Genomic DNA, 16,866 nt, shown 5'->3' on the forward strand with positions numbered 1-16,866 from the left:
AAGCTCTCCGTTGCAGTCCCTGCCGGCTTTGTGAAGCCTGCACAGAAGCTTTGCCGGGCCACTGGTTTTGTTTGTGAATTTAAGATCTATGAATACGAACTGGTAAGATCATGCCTCATTAATATTTAGTGGTTCCATGCAGTGTTCTCGTCTTGGGTCATAAGAAAAATGGCAGAGAGGTCACTGGGGTTACATGCCCTGCATCTATCGCCCGCACCACTGAGGGTATGTGTTTGCGTGGGATTGGCCCCACCCATCCTCTGGCCACCATGCTTGGTTCAGGCCGGTCCCCTACCACCAGGGTGCGGTTGTATTTGCTGGTCAGGAAGTGAGACAATTCCTTCATTAGGCCAGGTGGGAAAGCACTTGCTCCCACCTTTCTCTTCCCAAGGGGAGCCAGCCTGGCCTGGGGATACGCCAATCCTTGAGGCAGCACTGCCCAGAGACAGGCTGGGAATAGACGCCATCACCCCAACAACACTGTGTCTCCCAGACCGAGCTTCCCTGGGGCCCAACCACTGCAGCACCCCTAGTCAGATGAGCCAGCCAAGTCCCTTCCTAGGTAACGCCATCTGTGCTAGCTTCCTGTCACCTGGAATCAGAAGGTTCGTAAATAGTACAGAGGGCTAGCTATTTATCTAACAGTTGGCAGTTTTATTCCTGTTCTTAGTCTGGGGAGACTAATTTGTGCCTTGCAGGGTTTTATGAAGATTAGAAATAAATCCCATAAAGTGTTCACAAGTGGAGGTACACGGGCACACCGTGAGTAATTATGAGGAATTAGCCCACAGCCACTGCTATCTCACTGAATCCTCACGACCCTGAGCAATAAGGACAAAAGCAAATTTGCACCCATTTTGTGGAGGGTGACAAATTCTCGAGTGGCCCAAGGTCAAGCTGCTGGGTGGCACGGCTTCAGCTAACACCAAATCCAGGTGGGATTTTTTTTTTAATGTTTATTCATTTTTGAAAGAGTGAGCGTGAAATGGGGAGGGGCACATAGAGAGGGGGACAGAAGATCCAAAGCAGGCTCTGAGCTGACAGCAGTGAGCCCGATGTGGGGCTCGAACTCACGAACCGTGAAATCATGACCTGAGCCAAAGTCGGTCGCTCAATCGACGGAGCCACCCAGGCGCCCCTGGGCGGAATGTTTTTTACATGATGCCAGGAATAACCACCAGGCTCCATCTCACAGGTCGGTCTTCCTCATGCCTTCCTCTGCCTGGGGACTAGGGAGGGACACCGAGCCTGAGAGCTGGGGTGGGGTGAGGATAAGAGGCACAGCAAGGATGTCAGGGATGCAGGACGGGGGCCAGGAGCCACACGGCCGCATCTGCTATCCGGCCCTCGCCACCTTGCTTGCTCAGGTGAACGTGGCCAGAGGGGAGGCATTCGGCACACGTGTGGGCTAAAACCCAAGCAAAGAACAATAATGGCTGGCACATCTGCAAATCGATGCCTATAACCAGAGCACATTGGCTTCTCAAAGTCAGGGGGACGCAGGGCAGCCACCGCCCTCCCCGGCATCTGTGGCTACACCCTTCCCACTCTGCGTCCATTGCCCTGACTCTCTCTAGCGTCTCCTCCTCGTTGACCTGTGTGCATGCCAACCCCGAAGTGCTCACAACCATGTCCGAGCTTCCCGGTGTGTCTGGGACAGTGCATTAGTCCTGGAGCCAGGTGGCCCCGGGCTGGCATCCTCGCGTCTCCACCTCTGCCTGGCAGAGACCTCACCACAAGCCACACTCTTCATATCAGTTTTCATCTGGAGAATGGGACCATCACACCACCCACTCTTGGGGTTGTGGTGAGGAATGAAGAAGATGCCATGTGTCGATGCTTAGCCCTGTGCCCATCCCCTGGCATCTGGCCCTGCCACCCCCTCCAGCCTCTCCTCCCTGCTGCTCTGCCCTGCACCTGCAAGGCTCCTCACCATCATGGACCAAGTGACCTCATCCTCCCAGCCTCTCACCCACTCTCCCTCCCCACTTCCGTGTGCTGCCTCCCCCCCCCCGCCCCCCGCCCAACCCTTTTCTGAAACACTCTTCCTCCTCCTTCAATACTTGGCCTGAATTTCACCTCCAGGAAGCTTTCCTTACCAACCACAGAGCCCTGGGACGGGGTTAGGAGCACCTCATCTGGGTGCCCATGACAGCTTGGTGGGCACCACCTGCATGCTGCCATGGTTTTGTTTCTCTAGGTCTCCCATTTGATGCAGCACTCAAGGGCATGGGCTGTGCGCTATTTTATCCTTGCCCTACGGGCCTTACAAGAAATCCCTTACAAAAGAATCACCCAAGTGTGACTGAATAATAACAAAAACCAGTTGCATAGAGCTCACCATTTACCAGGACCATCAGAAGCACTTCACACAGACTAACTCATCGAATCCTGCCAACAACACTATGTGCCAGCTTCCCCCCCCCTTCATCAGAGAGGTGGCAAAGCTGGCCAAAGGCACACAGCAATCAGTGGCAGAACCCAGATTTGAACCGAGGCAGCCTGGCCCCAGAATCTTTCAGCATCACAGAAGATTACCTTTCACAGAAAAAACAAATTCCATAATCCTACCACTATTCAGTATTATGGAAATGAAGCGAGTAGTTACACATCTAAGTTCAGAGCCGGTATCTTTAGATTCCCTTTGAAATCACCTCTGCCTTCACACTAAGGTTCTGAACCAGTCAATTATTAATTAAATCCCATACTTCGACTGTCAGGGTATGTTTTTAAAAAAAAAAAAATTTCTGATGGTTCAGAAAAAACTGAAAAGTGCTTTAAACAAAGCTCACAAACCACAGTAATGCTATGCCTATAACTTATCCAGCATATAAATAGTCTGTGCCCCTGTTCATCCATGAGAGAGCACACACACCAGAGAACATGAAGAAAGCCTGGATATCTTCCGTCGGAACTGCTGTTGGCACAGGGAACATAATGTGCACTTCAATTTCTCAAACCCGTAAGAAGAGGTCAAACAACAGATCTACTGTTTGGGAACTGCCTTTTTGGTGCCCACGGCCATCCTCTTGGCAACTTTTCTTAAACTTGACCTACAGGAAAGAAGGCATCTGCATCCATGGACAAGGTGTCATGGTGTGGGGCTCTATGCAGTTGGTGGCATTTCATTTCAAATCTGCCTTTCCGGGACCTTTGGGGGCAGTATCATGCTCACTCCTCGAGCTGCTTTTAGGGAGCTGAAAAATCTTGCAGAACCCTGAGATGCTCTGGCCCAGCTTTCTGTTCCAGGAGAGCACTTAGCCATGGGAAGGAAACAGTTTCCCAACCCCCAAATCAGGGCCACCCCCTCCCAGGGGATAGCAACTTCCGACTTTGGGGATGGCACATATTCAAAACGAGACTCGCTTTCCTTCAGTATGAACTTCTCGCAATAAGTCATGGAATCCCTTAGAGCCTCCAGGTCTGTCCCAGTCACTTGGTAGGCCCTCCTCTTGGTGACCGCAGCCACAGTGCCAGCATGTGGCCTCTTCCTGAGGGTCCCTCCCCTGCCTGAGGGTTTCTGTTCCTGGCATCCTGCCCTGGTCCTGTGCTCTCTGCCCATTCTCCCTTAGGAGGAAGTGGTCAGAGGACAGAGGACATTTATCCCAATAATAGCTTGAGACTCCAGGGGCCCAGCTGCCCACTGCCATTGCATGGATGGAGCTGGGGTCGGGAGGCCCCAACACGACAGGGACAGAAGGAGCCTCTGTGTGGGCTGCAGAGGCAGAGCACAATTCAGGCCAGAACCAGTTGAAAGCCAAGGGACCGACCAGTTCACTAGCAAGGAATCTGGGCTGCACTGAGTCAAATCAGCCTGAGGTCCTAATCGGGAAGATGAATACAAGTCGGCGGGGCACCCCTACATGGTCCTGGGGTGCAGTGGAGTAAAGACAGGCTTTCCAGAGGTAGATCTGTGGCTGGCCCGACAGGAGACATGCCCATGGAGAGAGCTTAACTCAGGCACTCACAGATTCACAGACAGCACCAGCTGGTAGCGGGGTGGCATCTGAATGGGACTTTGTGGTCATCACTGACCTCTGGTAGGTATCCCACGGCCGGGGGTGACCAAACTCTAAGGCCCACAAGACTAGGGTGACACCCTTACTATATGTCTAGCCTTGGTACCAGCTCAGAGTAGGAGCATGTCTTACCCCTATTACCAAACGGAGAGGAAGGGAGGGGCCCAAATGGCACTCCTTGTTAGCGAGGCAAGGGACACAGTAGATCACAGCAGGCAAATCCTGAGAAGCACCGGCAGGCTGGCTCCTCACAGCCTCTGGGCTCCCCAGCCATAACCTCCCCCCATATCTGAAATGCCAGTCCTTAGGGCTCTGTGTGGGGGGGGGCACATACTTTTAAGAAGAAACAAATACCTTTATCGAGGCATTATTTACTCCCCATAAAGTCATTGATCTCAAGTGTATGACTCAACCATCACTACACTACAGTCTTGGAACATTTCTATTACCCCCCAAATTTCCCTCTTGCTCATTTATAGTTAATTCCTACGCCTACCCTCAGCCCTAAGCAACTCTTTTCAGTTCCTATAAATTTATCCTTTTCTGGACATTTCAGATAAATGGTATCATACAATACATATTTTTTGCATCTGGTTTAGTTCGCTTAGCATAATGTTTCTGAAGTTCATCCATGTGCAGAATGTATCAGCAGTTTGTCCCTTTTTATTACCGCATTGTATTTCATCAAACGGATTACTAAATATTGTTTATCCATTCATCAATTGATGGCTACATTCAGATTGTTTCCATCTCCTGGTTATTATGAACAAAGCTGCTGTGAACAACTGCATGGATGTCTTTGTGTGGACATATGCTTTCATTTCTCTTGGGCAGATACCTACGAGTCAAATCTCTGGGTAATCATATGGTAAGTTTATGTTGAATGTTTTAAGAAACTACCAAATTGATTTCCAAAGCAGCTACACCATTTTACATTCCCACCTGCAATGAACAGAGTTCCAGTTTCTCCACATCCTCACCAACACTTGACATCATTGTCTTTTTACAGCCATTGTAGTTGTATTTGTACCACTTAATGATCAACGAAATGGAATATATTTTTGTGAATTTGTTAGCCATTTATATACCTTCTTCAGGAAAATATCTATTCAAATCTCTTTTCTTTGGTCCATTTTTGTGTTATTTGTCATCTTATTATTGAGTTGTAAGAGTTCCCAGCATTATTTGTTGAAAAGACTGCTTTCTCAAACTTTTTGAAATAATTTGTGAAGGATTAGTATTATTTTTTCTTTCAATTCTCGATATATTTCACCAGTAAAGCAGCATGGGCCTGGGCTTTTCTTGTTGGAAAGATTTTAGCTAACAATTCAATTTCTTGATTTATTATAGGTTTATTCAGATTATAGCTGTCTTTTTAAATCAATTTAGATAATTTGTGTCTTTCTAAGAGTTTTTCTATTTCATCTATGTTGTCTTATTTTTTAGAATAAAAGTGTTCATAATATTTTCTTATAATGCTGTTAACTTTTGAGTCTGTAGCGATTCCCTTTTTTCTTCCTGATTTGGTAATTGGCTTTTTCTTTTTTATTTTCATGTACAGTCTAACTTAAGATTTGTCAATTCTATTGATCTTTTCAAAGAACCAACTTTTGGTTTTATTGATTTTTTTTCTGTGTGTGTGTGTGTGTGTGTGTGTGTGTTTTCCCTGTCATCAATTTCTGCTCTAATCTTTATTATATCCTTTCTTCTGCTTACAATGGATTTCACTTGCTCTTCTTTTTCTAGTTACTTATGGTGAAAGCTTAGGGTATTGATCTGAGATCTTTCTTCTTGTCTAATACAGGCATTTAAAGCCATAATTCTTTCTCTAGGCACTGCTTTAGCAGCGTATCTTGTAAGTTTTCATGTGTTTTGTTTTCATTTCTTTTCAATTCAAAATATTTTCTAATTTCTCATAATTTCTTCTTCATATTATCTAGAAGTGTGTTGTTTTAAATTTCAGAACATTTGGGATTCTCCCAGGTTTCCTTCTGTCATTAATTTATATTTAATTCTTTTGCTTAGAGAACAAACTTTGTATGATTTCTTACATACATAAACTTTTTAAGTTTATACAAATTTGTTTTCTGGCCTCGCATCTGGTCTATCCTGGAGGATACTCCCAGTGCACTTGAAAGGTGTGGTAGGTGGTCATTGGGTAGAGTATTCCTACTCTATGTGTCAGGTCAAATTGCTTGATCTTCTGTGCCCTTGAATTTCTGTCTAGGTATTCTATCAATTATTGAGAGTGGATCTTGAAATATCCAGCTCTTATTCTAGAATCATCAACTTCATCTTTCACTTTTCTATTTTTCTTCATGTGTGTTGAGGCTCCGTTGTTAGGCCCATATACATTTATATGTGTTGTATCTTCCTGGTGTATTGTTCTTTCATAATTTGAAATTTCCTTCTTGGTCTCCAGTAATATTTCTTGCCTTAAATTATGTCTCATCTGCTATTAATTTAACTACCATCCCTCTTATTGTTACTATTTGCATGGTATTTTTCTCTTCTTTTGGGTGTTCTCCATTCTCCACTGCACATGCACGTTGCCTCAGCCAGAAACACACTTGCCCCAAATGTGACCAAAAGTTCAGGCTAGTCAAGTCATTGGACCTCCCTGCTCGATACCCCTAAAAAGGTCACCTCCACTGACAATGCTGCTGAACGTGAGCATTGCACACTGCTCCAAGTCACATGATCCCCCTTCTACCACTGCTGGTGGTCCTTATGCCTTCCATGGATTCAGATGAAAAATTCACTGTCATTCAAATTTGTGTTTGCACAAATGTAGGTCATACATGGTTTCTCTCTGATTCTTTTTAGGATTTTTTTCTTTGTCTTTGGCTCTCATAATTTTTTTCTTACCACTTTTGAGTCCTCCTTTGGTTGTCTCTGATATTATTTTCAGGGTTTATGGTTGTGCTTCGCAGGGAAGAGCAGGGAGAAATTGACCTATGCCATTGTGTCTAGACCAGAAGTGTCAAGTTTCTAAACAGTATGAGTTTGCAATATCTACTATAACCGTTATGTTTCCTGTAAGGTGTATTCCACGAGCTAGAAAGGTAGCATCTTACCACATATATTACTAATGGCCACATTCTGCAGAGTGGGGCATAGGACAAGCAGACATTGGTGAAAGGGAATTAGGAGTATTTGTGGTCACAAGGCATCAAAGTGGTTCAGTCCAAGCTGCTAGCCTCTTCCTAAACAGGGGACACGGTTCTCCAAAAGCAGGCGTCAAGCCTCCTCCAGCATGTATGTTGAACCAGCATGAGCCATATTTTCTTTGGACCCTCTGGGGGTGATAACCAGAGCATGGAATCTAGACACATGCAAGGGCATGAAGGACACACATTTTGAGGCCAACGTGCAGACCAACATGCAGACCCCCTAGGTAAAGATACATATTTAACCAATTTCTTGGTAATATCGATAGAAAGTAAACTATCAAACAGTTTCATCTGAAGAAAGAAAGAAAATATTCCTACCTGTTCTGAGGACATTTCACCAAATAATGTCTCACTGTAAAAAAAAAAAAAAAGAAGATGGTAAATAAATGTTACTTTAGATATAGAAGCTCCAGGAATCACCAAGAAATGCAGGTGCCCAAATGTTGCCCAGATGTTGATACAAGTCACCTCTTGGGGCTTTCATACTTCTCTGTGGATGAGTACAGCAGAACTATAGTAGGGACACTGCAGTGACTTGATAGTGTTATACTCCTGGATTGAGCCAGGCATGAAGCCATATACCCCAGACCTCCTAGTTTGTTAACCCAAAACATTCTTTTTTTTTTTTTTTTTTGCCAAGCTAGGTTGAGGTGGGTTCTAACTTGAAAGGTCCTAGAGTAACAGAGTCACCCAACTTCAAAGTTTTACCTCAGTCATGAGAAAGCCTTTTGGGGAAACCTATTTCCACTTAGGTGCTCCTCTCTGTAAAATGGGTTTTCATTCTCTGATCAGTGCTCTTCCAGGACTAAGTGGGGGTCCTTGGAAAAACAGTCTTAGAGCAAGACATCCTCCACAGTAGGTCTCATTGAGAAAAAAAACCAGATTTTAGCTGCAGAGGAAATATAAGAATACTCAGGAAGTTATCCAAATAAGTGTTCAATCTATGCTCACAACTGAGTTCATCTCAAGCAGAAGTAAAGCCATAGGCCCTGGAGTTGGGTGTAGATCATTACACCAATGGCCCCATGAATCATACCTCCCTGTATCTAACTATACTCCTGTGAAAGTCCCTCCCACGCTGACCCAGGGCTTGGCCACCAGATGTGCTTTGGCCAATGAAACAATAACCAATATGTCACAAGCAAAGGCATAAAAGGCCCTTGTGCCCTGATATTTGCTCACTTTCTCTCTCTTGTCATAGGGAACTCTTCTGCGACCACGTAAAGAAGCCTGGCTGGCCTACTAGAAGATGAGACCGCATGGAACAGACACAAGTCCCCCCAGCTGATGCCCCAAAGCAGCCAGGCCCCAGCTCATCCACCAGAAGACCGCAGCTTCAGGAGCGACTCCAACCAAGACCAGAAGAACTGCTCAGCTAAGCCCAGCCCAAAGTGCTGACCTATGGAATTGTGAGCAAATAAAATCATTGATGTTTTAAGCTATGACACTTTGGCGTGATCTGTCCTGCAGGTGACCAGGGCAGGTTCCAGACCAGCATGACAGAATCTCAATGTTAGAGAGGGCTCTTTAGGTTCACCTGTTCCAACCCCTTATTAGTACGTACATTCCTTCTGCATTCTGTTTACTGAGCACCTGCTCTGTGCGGGATAACTTCCAGATGCAGCAATAATAGAACCACAGTTAGTAGTTACCGAACAATTCATATATTCCTGGAATTACTCTAGATGTATTAAATAGATCAGTGATCATTAGTCTGGGATCTGCACACCATTGGGTACTCTTAGGAAAGGCAGTTTTGAGGAAAGCAGTTTCTAGATCCTCACCTACCATGGTATTCTTTCCTCAGAATTCATTCTCCTGAAACATGCCTGAGTTCTGGCTGTATTCCTTTCCCTCCCTCCTCATCACATCATCCTTTCTCTGCACAAAATTGAACGCACGCCTCTCACCCATCCTGGCTTGTACTATGGAGACTTGTCCTAAGGGTAAATAGTAGGCACCAAACAAGAAATGATTTGAAACCTTGGTGCCGGTGTTGAGAAAGCAAATGACCAATGGCTGGGCATCTAAACCTTTCACCAGCAGAGAAGTTTCCAATACTTTGCTTTCAGCAAGGATTAAATAATAACCTAATCCAGTTGTCAGCTGGGAGAGTATTAAAAATCATTTTCAATGACTGATCACTATATGACTTCGGACATGTAACTCCGTAGTACACAAAGTACTGAATAGTATAAGAAAACTTCATCCATTCCTGCCTTCTTTTATGCGGAATGAAGTATTTCAGGGTTAGCATCTATGTAAAAAGTAGGAATAGATTTGGTGCTGAATTCTATTACTAAGCAAATTCATACAAGGGTATATGAAGTAAACTACAAATCTACTTCAATAAAAATACATTTCCAATGAAATGTTCTCCGTATGGTTATTATCAAAATTGATAACATCATCATGGAGTTTTGATTCTTTATGCCCGTTTTCTAGATCTCATTAATTATGTAATATTGGTAACTCAACACAAAAACAATTAAAACCTAGAAACTTATGGAATAAGGAAATTTTAAAATCCTTAATTAAAATCTTTATACACATTATTTTTACGGAGAAGTATGAACAAAAACAACTGTAATAAAGTGGGAAAAAATCTTGTGGTGGAAGTGGCTTGACAATAAAAGTTCAAGGAGAAAAAGGAACAATATACAATTTCCAACAGTTTCTTTTTTTTAAGTGTATTTATTTGTTTGGAAAAAGACAGAAGCATGAGTGGGGTAGGGGTAGAGACAGAGGGAGCGAGAGAGAGAATCTCAAGCAGGCTCTGTGTTGCTAGTTCAGAGCCTGATGCAGGGCTATCTAGCAAGATATCTCGCTATCTATCTGGCAAGCTCTAGGAAGCCCTGTTCCAGGGCTAGAGTTCCAGCATATCACAAAGAGCAGAGATATCACAAAGAGCAGAGACCAAGATATCACAAAGAGCAGAGACAACAGGGTTAAGCCCCTCTCTTTCCATCTGGGTCTAGTGAGCCTTCAAAACTGTCCTTTTAAGGGGCACTTGGGTGGCTCGGTCCATGAAGCATCCGACTTCGGCTCAGGTCACGATCTCACGGTTTGTAAGTTCAAACCCCGCATCAGGATCTCTGCTGTCACTGCAGAGCTTGCTTCGGATCCTCTGTCCTCCTTTCTCTCTGCTCCTCCCCTGCTCACGTTCTCTCTTTCTCTCCCCAAAATAAAATGAACATTTTTTAAAAACTGCCCTTTTGAAAGCTCAGACGGAGAAGGTTGGGGGATTGTTGGGGCCATCTCAAAGCAGCGAGTCTGGATTAATTCCTGAACAAGTAAAGGCCATTCGAAACCAGTGTGCTTGGGGAACCATTAGAATAACTCAGGGCTTGGTCCTGAGCCATCAGGATTGGTGCTTTCCAGGGTGAGTCAAAGCTGCAGAGGCCCTGGGATGAAGTTCCAGGTACCCTGGCACTAACAAAGAGCCAGGACGAAGATTCACAGCTTGGGAGGAAGTGGAAGGCAAGTAACACATCGGTGCAGTTAAGTCCAGCTCACGTGAATAACGAGCACCCCAGGAAAATGAGGCAGCGCAAGGCCGGGGGTGAGGGCAGGGCAGCAGGAAGGCTGAGAGAGAAGGACACTGGCCCTCTGGCCTCCCGGCTTCCGGGATGGGCTCTGTTTATTTCAGGGCCCCTCCAGGGGATTTCGTCAGGAGTGGGGACAGCTACTCTGATATCCTCTTTTCAGACAGATCTTGCCAAGGGAGCGGGAGAGCAGGTGCTGGGCTCACCTATGCTTTGCACATGTATGTGAGCAGCCCATGAACCTGGACACTTTGTGGTTCTCACACAGGCAAGAGAGCTTAGCCTCCCTCCGTGTGGCCAGGGTGCAGAAGGCCCAACACACACATGGTTGCATAGAAAACGCAGACCATGTCCATATGACAAGGGGGTCTGAGCCTGATTCTATATTTGTGGGTTCAGCAAGCATATCTCATCTATGAATTTCATTTCCAGAGAGTAATGAGATCCTTTTGGAATACTTGTGACAGAAGGGAGGGACAGAGTAGGACAGAGTTCAGAAGAACCGGCTCTAAGGCCTTGCTACTCAAAGTGTGGCCTCACACCTGCAGTGGTGACACCATCTGGGATCGCATTAGAGGTACTGAATCACAATTTCATTTGAGCAGGTTTCCCAGGGAACCATCTGTTCCTTAAGGTCCGGGCAGTGCTGCTCTAAGGCTCCGGGGTCCAGCTGAGGGGTAACATTGAGCCCACCACAGTCCTCTGTCCTTGGCTCTACAGTGTGGTGGGGAGGTGCCTGGCTCCTAGGCCACGTGGGGCAGGACCTGCCTGCCAGGGCTACAGAAGGCCAGCTCCCTAGGAGCTGCAGGAGCTATGACTGCTGTTCAGGAAGGACCTTAGCTACAACCACCATGGAAGGCTGAAGGGAAATTCCTTGGCAAGGCTGGCCCCCAGATGGCGAAGGTTTTCTTGAAGACAAATGTGGAAGGCTCGGGATCGGGCTGGACGTGGCCTCTGCCACGCCCTTGTTTCAGGACTTTTCAGGCTCCTCAGCTGTGTTCTCTCTCAAACGGTTGCAGTAGGGACTGTCATTCCAGACAGATGGTGAGGATGACAGAAGAACGTAGAAGAGCCAGTGAGCAACAACAGTCTGGCCTGCCGCAGGCGCCCAGGCGAAGCTCTTGGCAGCTCGGTAAGGCTCTCGGACACTGCGTGCAGGTGCACACGAGGCTGTCCGTGCCCGCTCCAGGAGGGACGAGGGCAGTTGGGATCTGGGTCTCAAGCGGCTCTGAGTGAAGCCCGGAGGGTGTGTCTCAGTCTGCCTTGTTGGCCCTGAAGGGGAAGGATGTCTCCTGAACCAACTCCCTTGCTTTGTTTCCCCGATTCTGCCTAAGGCCTAACAGAACCTGCAGCTCAAGGCACACCTCTCTAGCATGCTCCTGAACACGGGCAGAGGTGTCTTTGGAGCAAAACGGGCTTGGAGACTGCCCAGGCGGCTTCCGAACTCCAACAGGTGGGAGCAAAGCAGCTGGGACACAGACACATTTGTTCCCCATTTGTTGAGCAGCTGTCGCACGCCAAATTCCAAGGAGAAGGGAGGAGGCGAATGGCCCGTGACTCCCGTCGTCTGCAAGGGCGGCGAGCGCATCTGTACGTGTGCAACACGTGCCGCAAGCCCGTAAACGTGGGCAAGGTCTCGGAGCCTCGGAGCCGGGGAAAGCCCCGGCTCTGTTGACAAGGCAGGCAGATACCGAGGATGAAGGCAGCTCTCGGGCTCCACAGAGACCGTGCGGAGCACAGTGGGAGCGGCACGAGCTGTGAAGGAGAAAGGTGTGGCCACGGGCCTTGCTCTGTCTCCGGAGCCCAGTGTGCCAAGTGTCTCTGTGCACCTCTCAGGATCTCTGTTGGCCTGGAGGCTGACCTCCAGGCCCTGCCCTCTGGCTTGGGGTCCGTGAGACCAAAGCAAAGCAGCAGGGGAGGAGGGAGGGAGAACGAAGGGCCGAGGAATGCATAGTCCTGGCTCCCTCCCTGCGGCCTCCTGGTTTGGCACCGCCTGGGTCCCTCTTCCGCGGCTCCTGTTGGTGACCCTTCTCCCACAGCTACAGCTCTTGAAAGTTCTGGAACCGTCCTCCCCTTGTCTCCTAACTGTGCTGCAAACAGCGTCCTGCAGGCTGGTCCCTGAGTGCACCCCCTCCCTCCCTGGTCCCCTTAGCCCTGCCCACACTTTGGCCTCAGCAGAGAGGCCTTCTGGAAGCAGGGCTTAGTTTCCCTGTTTGAGTGTCCCCTTAGACCGCGGCCACCAAATCTGACACTTCCCAGCTTTGTAACCTTGCGCTTAGGCGTAACCATAACCACAAGTTATCATACGCACAGGGCACTTACGAGAGTCAGAATGTGTTAAAGTTTTTGTTGTCGTTGAACTTAATCCTCATAATAATCCTAAGAGCCTGGCACCCTACTACATTCCCATTACTTAGATGGGAAAGGTGAGGCAGAGCGGGTAAGTCATCAGCTGGTAAGTGAAGAGTTGCCATCTGAACCAGAGCCAGCCTAATTCCAGAGCCCAGCTATCACCCACATCATCTCTGGGAGCTACAGCATCCGCACCCGTTTCAGGAATCCGCAAGGGGGTGCAGCAGGGAGGGTGTTCAGACGAAATGTACAGGATCTGGTGGAAATGTGACTTTGAGGCTTGGTGAGAGGTGGGGACTGAAGAGGGAAAGCAGATAGCCTTCATAGAAAGAGAAGAATCAGCGTTCCCAGAAGTGGAATCATTAAGAGAGAAAACGCAGAGCAAGAAGGGGCTGAGGACACATTCCGGGCATCAGGGATGCCAACAGGAAAGGAGATGGAAGGAAGTGAACACTCAGGCCGGGCGGAGCCTTCCTAACCCCACCTGCCTGCCAGGCACAGCACCAGTACTGTGAATAATAACACTCACAACAGTGTGCTGAGGAAGGCAGTGTCTACCCCATTTCATTTCGCAGATGAGGAAACTGAAGCTCAGTGCAGTTCAGGAATACATCTAAAACCGGTCTTCTGTGGCAGAGCCGGGATCAAACCCAGGTTCACCTGACTCCATAGCCCCTTCTGGGAGAATGAGAGGAGTAAGGGCCACCCCCCCCTGAAACCGCGGGAGGAAGGGACCTGAGAAAAAGAGGAATTTAAATGTGGTCACAGTTGATTTTAGCGGAGTCTCAGGGAGACACAGCTCCTCACTCGCTGTACTCACCAGTCACAGGTAAATAATCCCTGACTCACGATGCATTTTTCAAACAAGGTTATACTTTGCCCAGCGTCTTCCGCCTGTCTGTGGTTTGGTAGTGCTCCCATTCCAGACATGACCTTATCTATCCACTTACCTCTGGATTTCCTCTTGCTAAACACAGACTGCCAGATGATGGTCAGGGTGAAGAGTAGGACGCTGAGAATCCCCACACAGCACACGAGCACGGCGTATATGTAGATATCTGAGGGCAAGGACACAGCGGAGCACTGTCAGGACGAGCCAGGTCAGAGGAGATGCACCAAGTAAGATAAACTTCGTACGTTACCAAAACTCAACTCAAAATGAACCACAAGCCTAAACAGAAAATATGAACTAGAAAACTTTGGGGAAGAACACAGAGGAGAAAAATCTTTGGGATCTAGGACTAAGCAGAGAATTTTTAGACTTGATATGGAGAACATTATCTATATAAGGAAAACGTGATAAATTTGATTTCATCAAAATTAAAAACTTTTGCCCTGTAAACACCCATATGAGGAGGATGAAAAGACAAAACTACATACAGGGAGGAAATATTTGCAAACTGTACAACCAACAAAGGATTAGTATGTAGATGATAAAGAACTCTCAGAACTCAACAATAAAAAATAAACAAACAATCCTACTAGAAAATGCGCAGAAATGTACAGAGACATTTCACCAAAGAGAATATATGGTGGTAAATAACTTCATGAGAAGATGTTCAACTTTCTTAGCCATTAGACAAATGCAAATTTAAATCACAGTGAACTATCTCGCACACCTATCAGAATGACTAAAATAAAAAGCAGTGACAATACCAAATGCTAGCAAGGATATGAATAAACTTGGTCACTCAACAATATTGCTGGTGAGAATGTAAAGTGGTACAGCCACCCTGGAAAATAGTTTGGCAGTTTCTCAAAAGATACATCCACAAATGCCCTTCACCTCAGCAATTGCACTCTGGGAAAATGAAAACTTAAGTTCACACAAGAACCTGGACATGTATGTTTATAGCAGCTTTATTTGCAATAGCCCAAAACTGGAAACTGCCCAGATGTCCCCCAGTGGGTGAATGGTTCAACAAACTGGAGTCTATCCACCACCCCCCCGCCCCCCAGCTACTACTCAGTGATAAAGTAACAAACTATTGACACATCTAGCAATCTGGAACCTCCAAAGAATTATGCTGAGTGAGGGGAAAAAATCCCAAAAGGTTACATACTGTGTGATTGTATTTGTATAATATTCTTTATTTTTAAAATTTTTTTTTATTTAAATTTTTTTTTCAACGTTTATTTATTTTTGGGACAGAGAGAGACAGAGCATGAACGGGGGAGGGGCAGAGAGAGAGGGAGACACAGAATCGGAAACAGGCTCCAGGCTCTGAGCCATCAGCCCAGAGCCCGACGCGGGGCTCGAACTCACGGACCGCGAGATCGTGACCTGGCTGAAGTCGGACGCTCAACCGACTGCGCCACCCAGGCGCCCCAAATTTTTTTTAACATTTATTTATTTTTGAGACAGAGAGAGACAGAGCATGAATGGGGGAGGGTCAGAGAGAGGGAGACACAGAATCTGAAACAGGCTCCAGGCTCTGAGCGGTCAGCACAGAGCCTGATGTGGGGCTCAAACTCACAGACCGCGAGATCATGACCTGAGGTGAAGTCGGCCGCTTAACCAACTGAGTCACCCAGGCGCCCCTATATAATTTTCTTGAAATGACAAAATTATAGAAATGGAGAACAGATTAGTGATTGCCAGAGGTCAAGGAGGGAGTAGTTGATGGGAAGCTATCAGCTGACGGGAGTTGATGGGTTTGGCTATAAGAAACCCTTGTGGAGATGGGAATTTCTGTATCTTGGCTGTATCAATGTCAATATCCTGGTTGCCATATTGTACTGTAGTTTTGCAAGATGTTATAATCGGGAGAAATTGGGTTAAGGGTACAAACTGATACAAGGGATCTCTATCACTTCTTAGAAATACATATTAACCTACAATTACCTCAAGATAATTTTTGTGAAGTTAAACCATGATCATATATGTCTCAGTCAATCTGCTATAACAAAACACAATAGACTGGGTGGCTTAGAAATAAACATTTACTTCTCACAAGAGCAAGGCGCTGGTAGAATTGGTGTCTGGTAAGAACTCTCTTCCTAGTTTGGAGATGTTTTCTCTTAACAGCCTCACATGGCAGAGAACAAAGAGAGAGCAAGCAGGCCCTTACGGGGGTCTCTTCTTATAAGGAAACTAATCCCATTGGTGAGGGCTCCACTGTCATGATATAATCACTTCCCACAGGCCCCACTTCCTAACACCATCATATTAGGAGCTAGGATTTCAACACATGAATTTGGGGGAACACCAATATTGAGCCCATAACAACGTTCATCCGTTTCTTAAACTCCAGTAATCAACTTTAACACCAATCTTATTGAGAAAATGCCAACTGCTCAGAAAGTGAAAGGTGGGGGAGAGCACCTGGGTGGTTCAGTCGGTTAAGGGTCCGACTCTTGATTTGGGCTCAGGTCATGATCTCGGGTTCAAGCCCCACTTTGGGCTCTGTGCTGAGAGTGCAGAGCCTGCTTGGGATTCTCTTATTCCCCCTCTCTCTCAGCCTCTCCCCAACTTGTACTGTCTCTGTCTCTCTCTCTCAAATAAATCAACTAAAAAAATTTTTTTTTAATTTTTTTTTTTTTATTTATTTTTGGGACAGAGAGAGAGAGAGAGCATGAACGGGGGAGGAGCAGAGAGAGAGGGAGACACAGAATCAGAAACAGGCTCCAGGCTCTGAGCCATCAGCCCAGAGCCTGACGCGGGGCTCGAACTCCCGGACCGCGAGATCGTGACCTGGCTGAAGTCGGACGCCTAACCGACTGCGCCACCCAGGCGCCCCCTAAAAATTTTTTTAAAAAAGAAAGTAAAAGAGAATC

At 46.7% G+C, this 16,866-nt stretch overlaps 1 protein-coding gene across 1 annotated transcript in view; it reads right to left on the reverse strand.

The window, feature by feature from the left end:
* The window catches only part of VSTM4 (V-set and transmembrane domain containing 4), a 98,495-nt gene that overhangs the window by 42,377 nt on the left and 39,252 nt on the right, over positions 1-16,866 (reverse strand). Inside the window, exons 4-5 of the mRNA XM_047072627.1 lie at positions 14,040-14,147; positions 7,511-7,544 (exon numbers count right to left, since the gene is read on the reverse strand). Coding sequence (XP_046928583.1) covers positions 7,511-7,544; positions 14,040-14,147 — 142 coding nt within the window. The remainder of the gene's footprint in view (positions 1-7,510; positions 7,545-14,039; positions 14,148-16,866) is intronic.

Source organism: Lynx rufus, unplaced genomic scaffold, assembly GCF_022079265.1.
Source record: "Lynx rufus isolate CCGP_SWC_20201006 ecotype Redwood Valley unplaced genomic scaffold, mLynRuf1.p SCAF_11, whole genome shotgun sequence".
Lineage (NCBI taxonomy): Eukaryota > Metazoa > Chordata > Mammalia > Carnivora > Felidae > Lynx > Lynx rufus.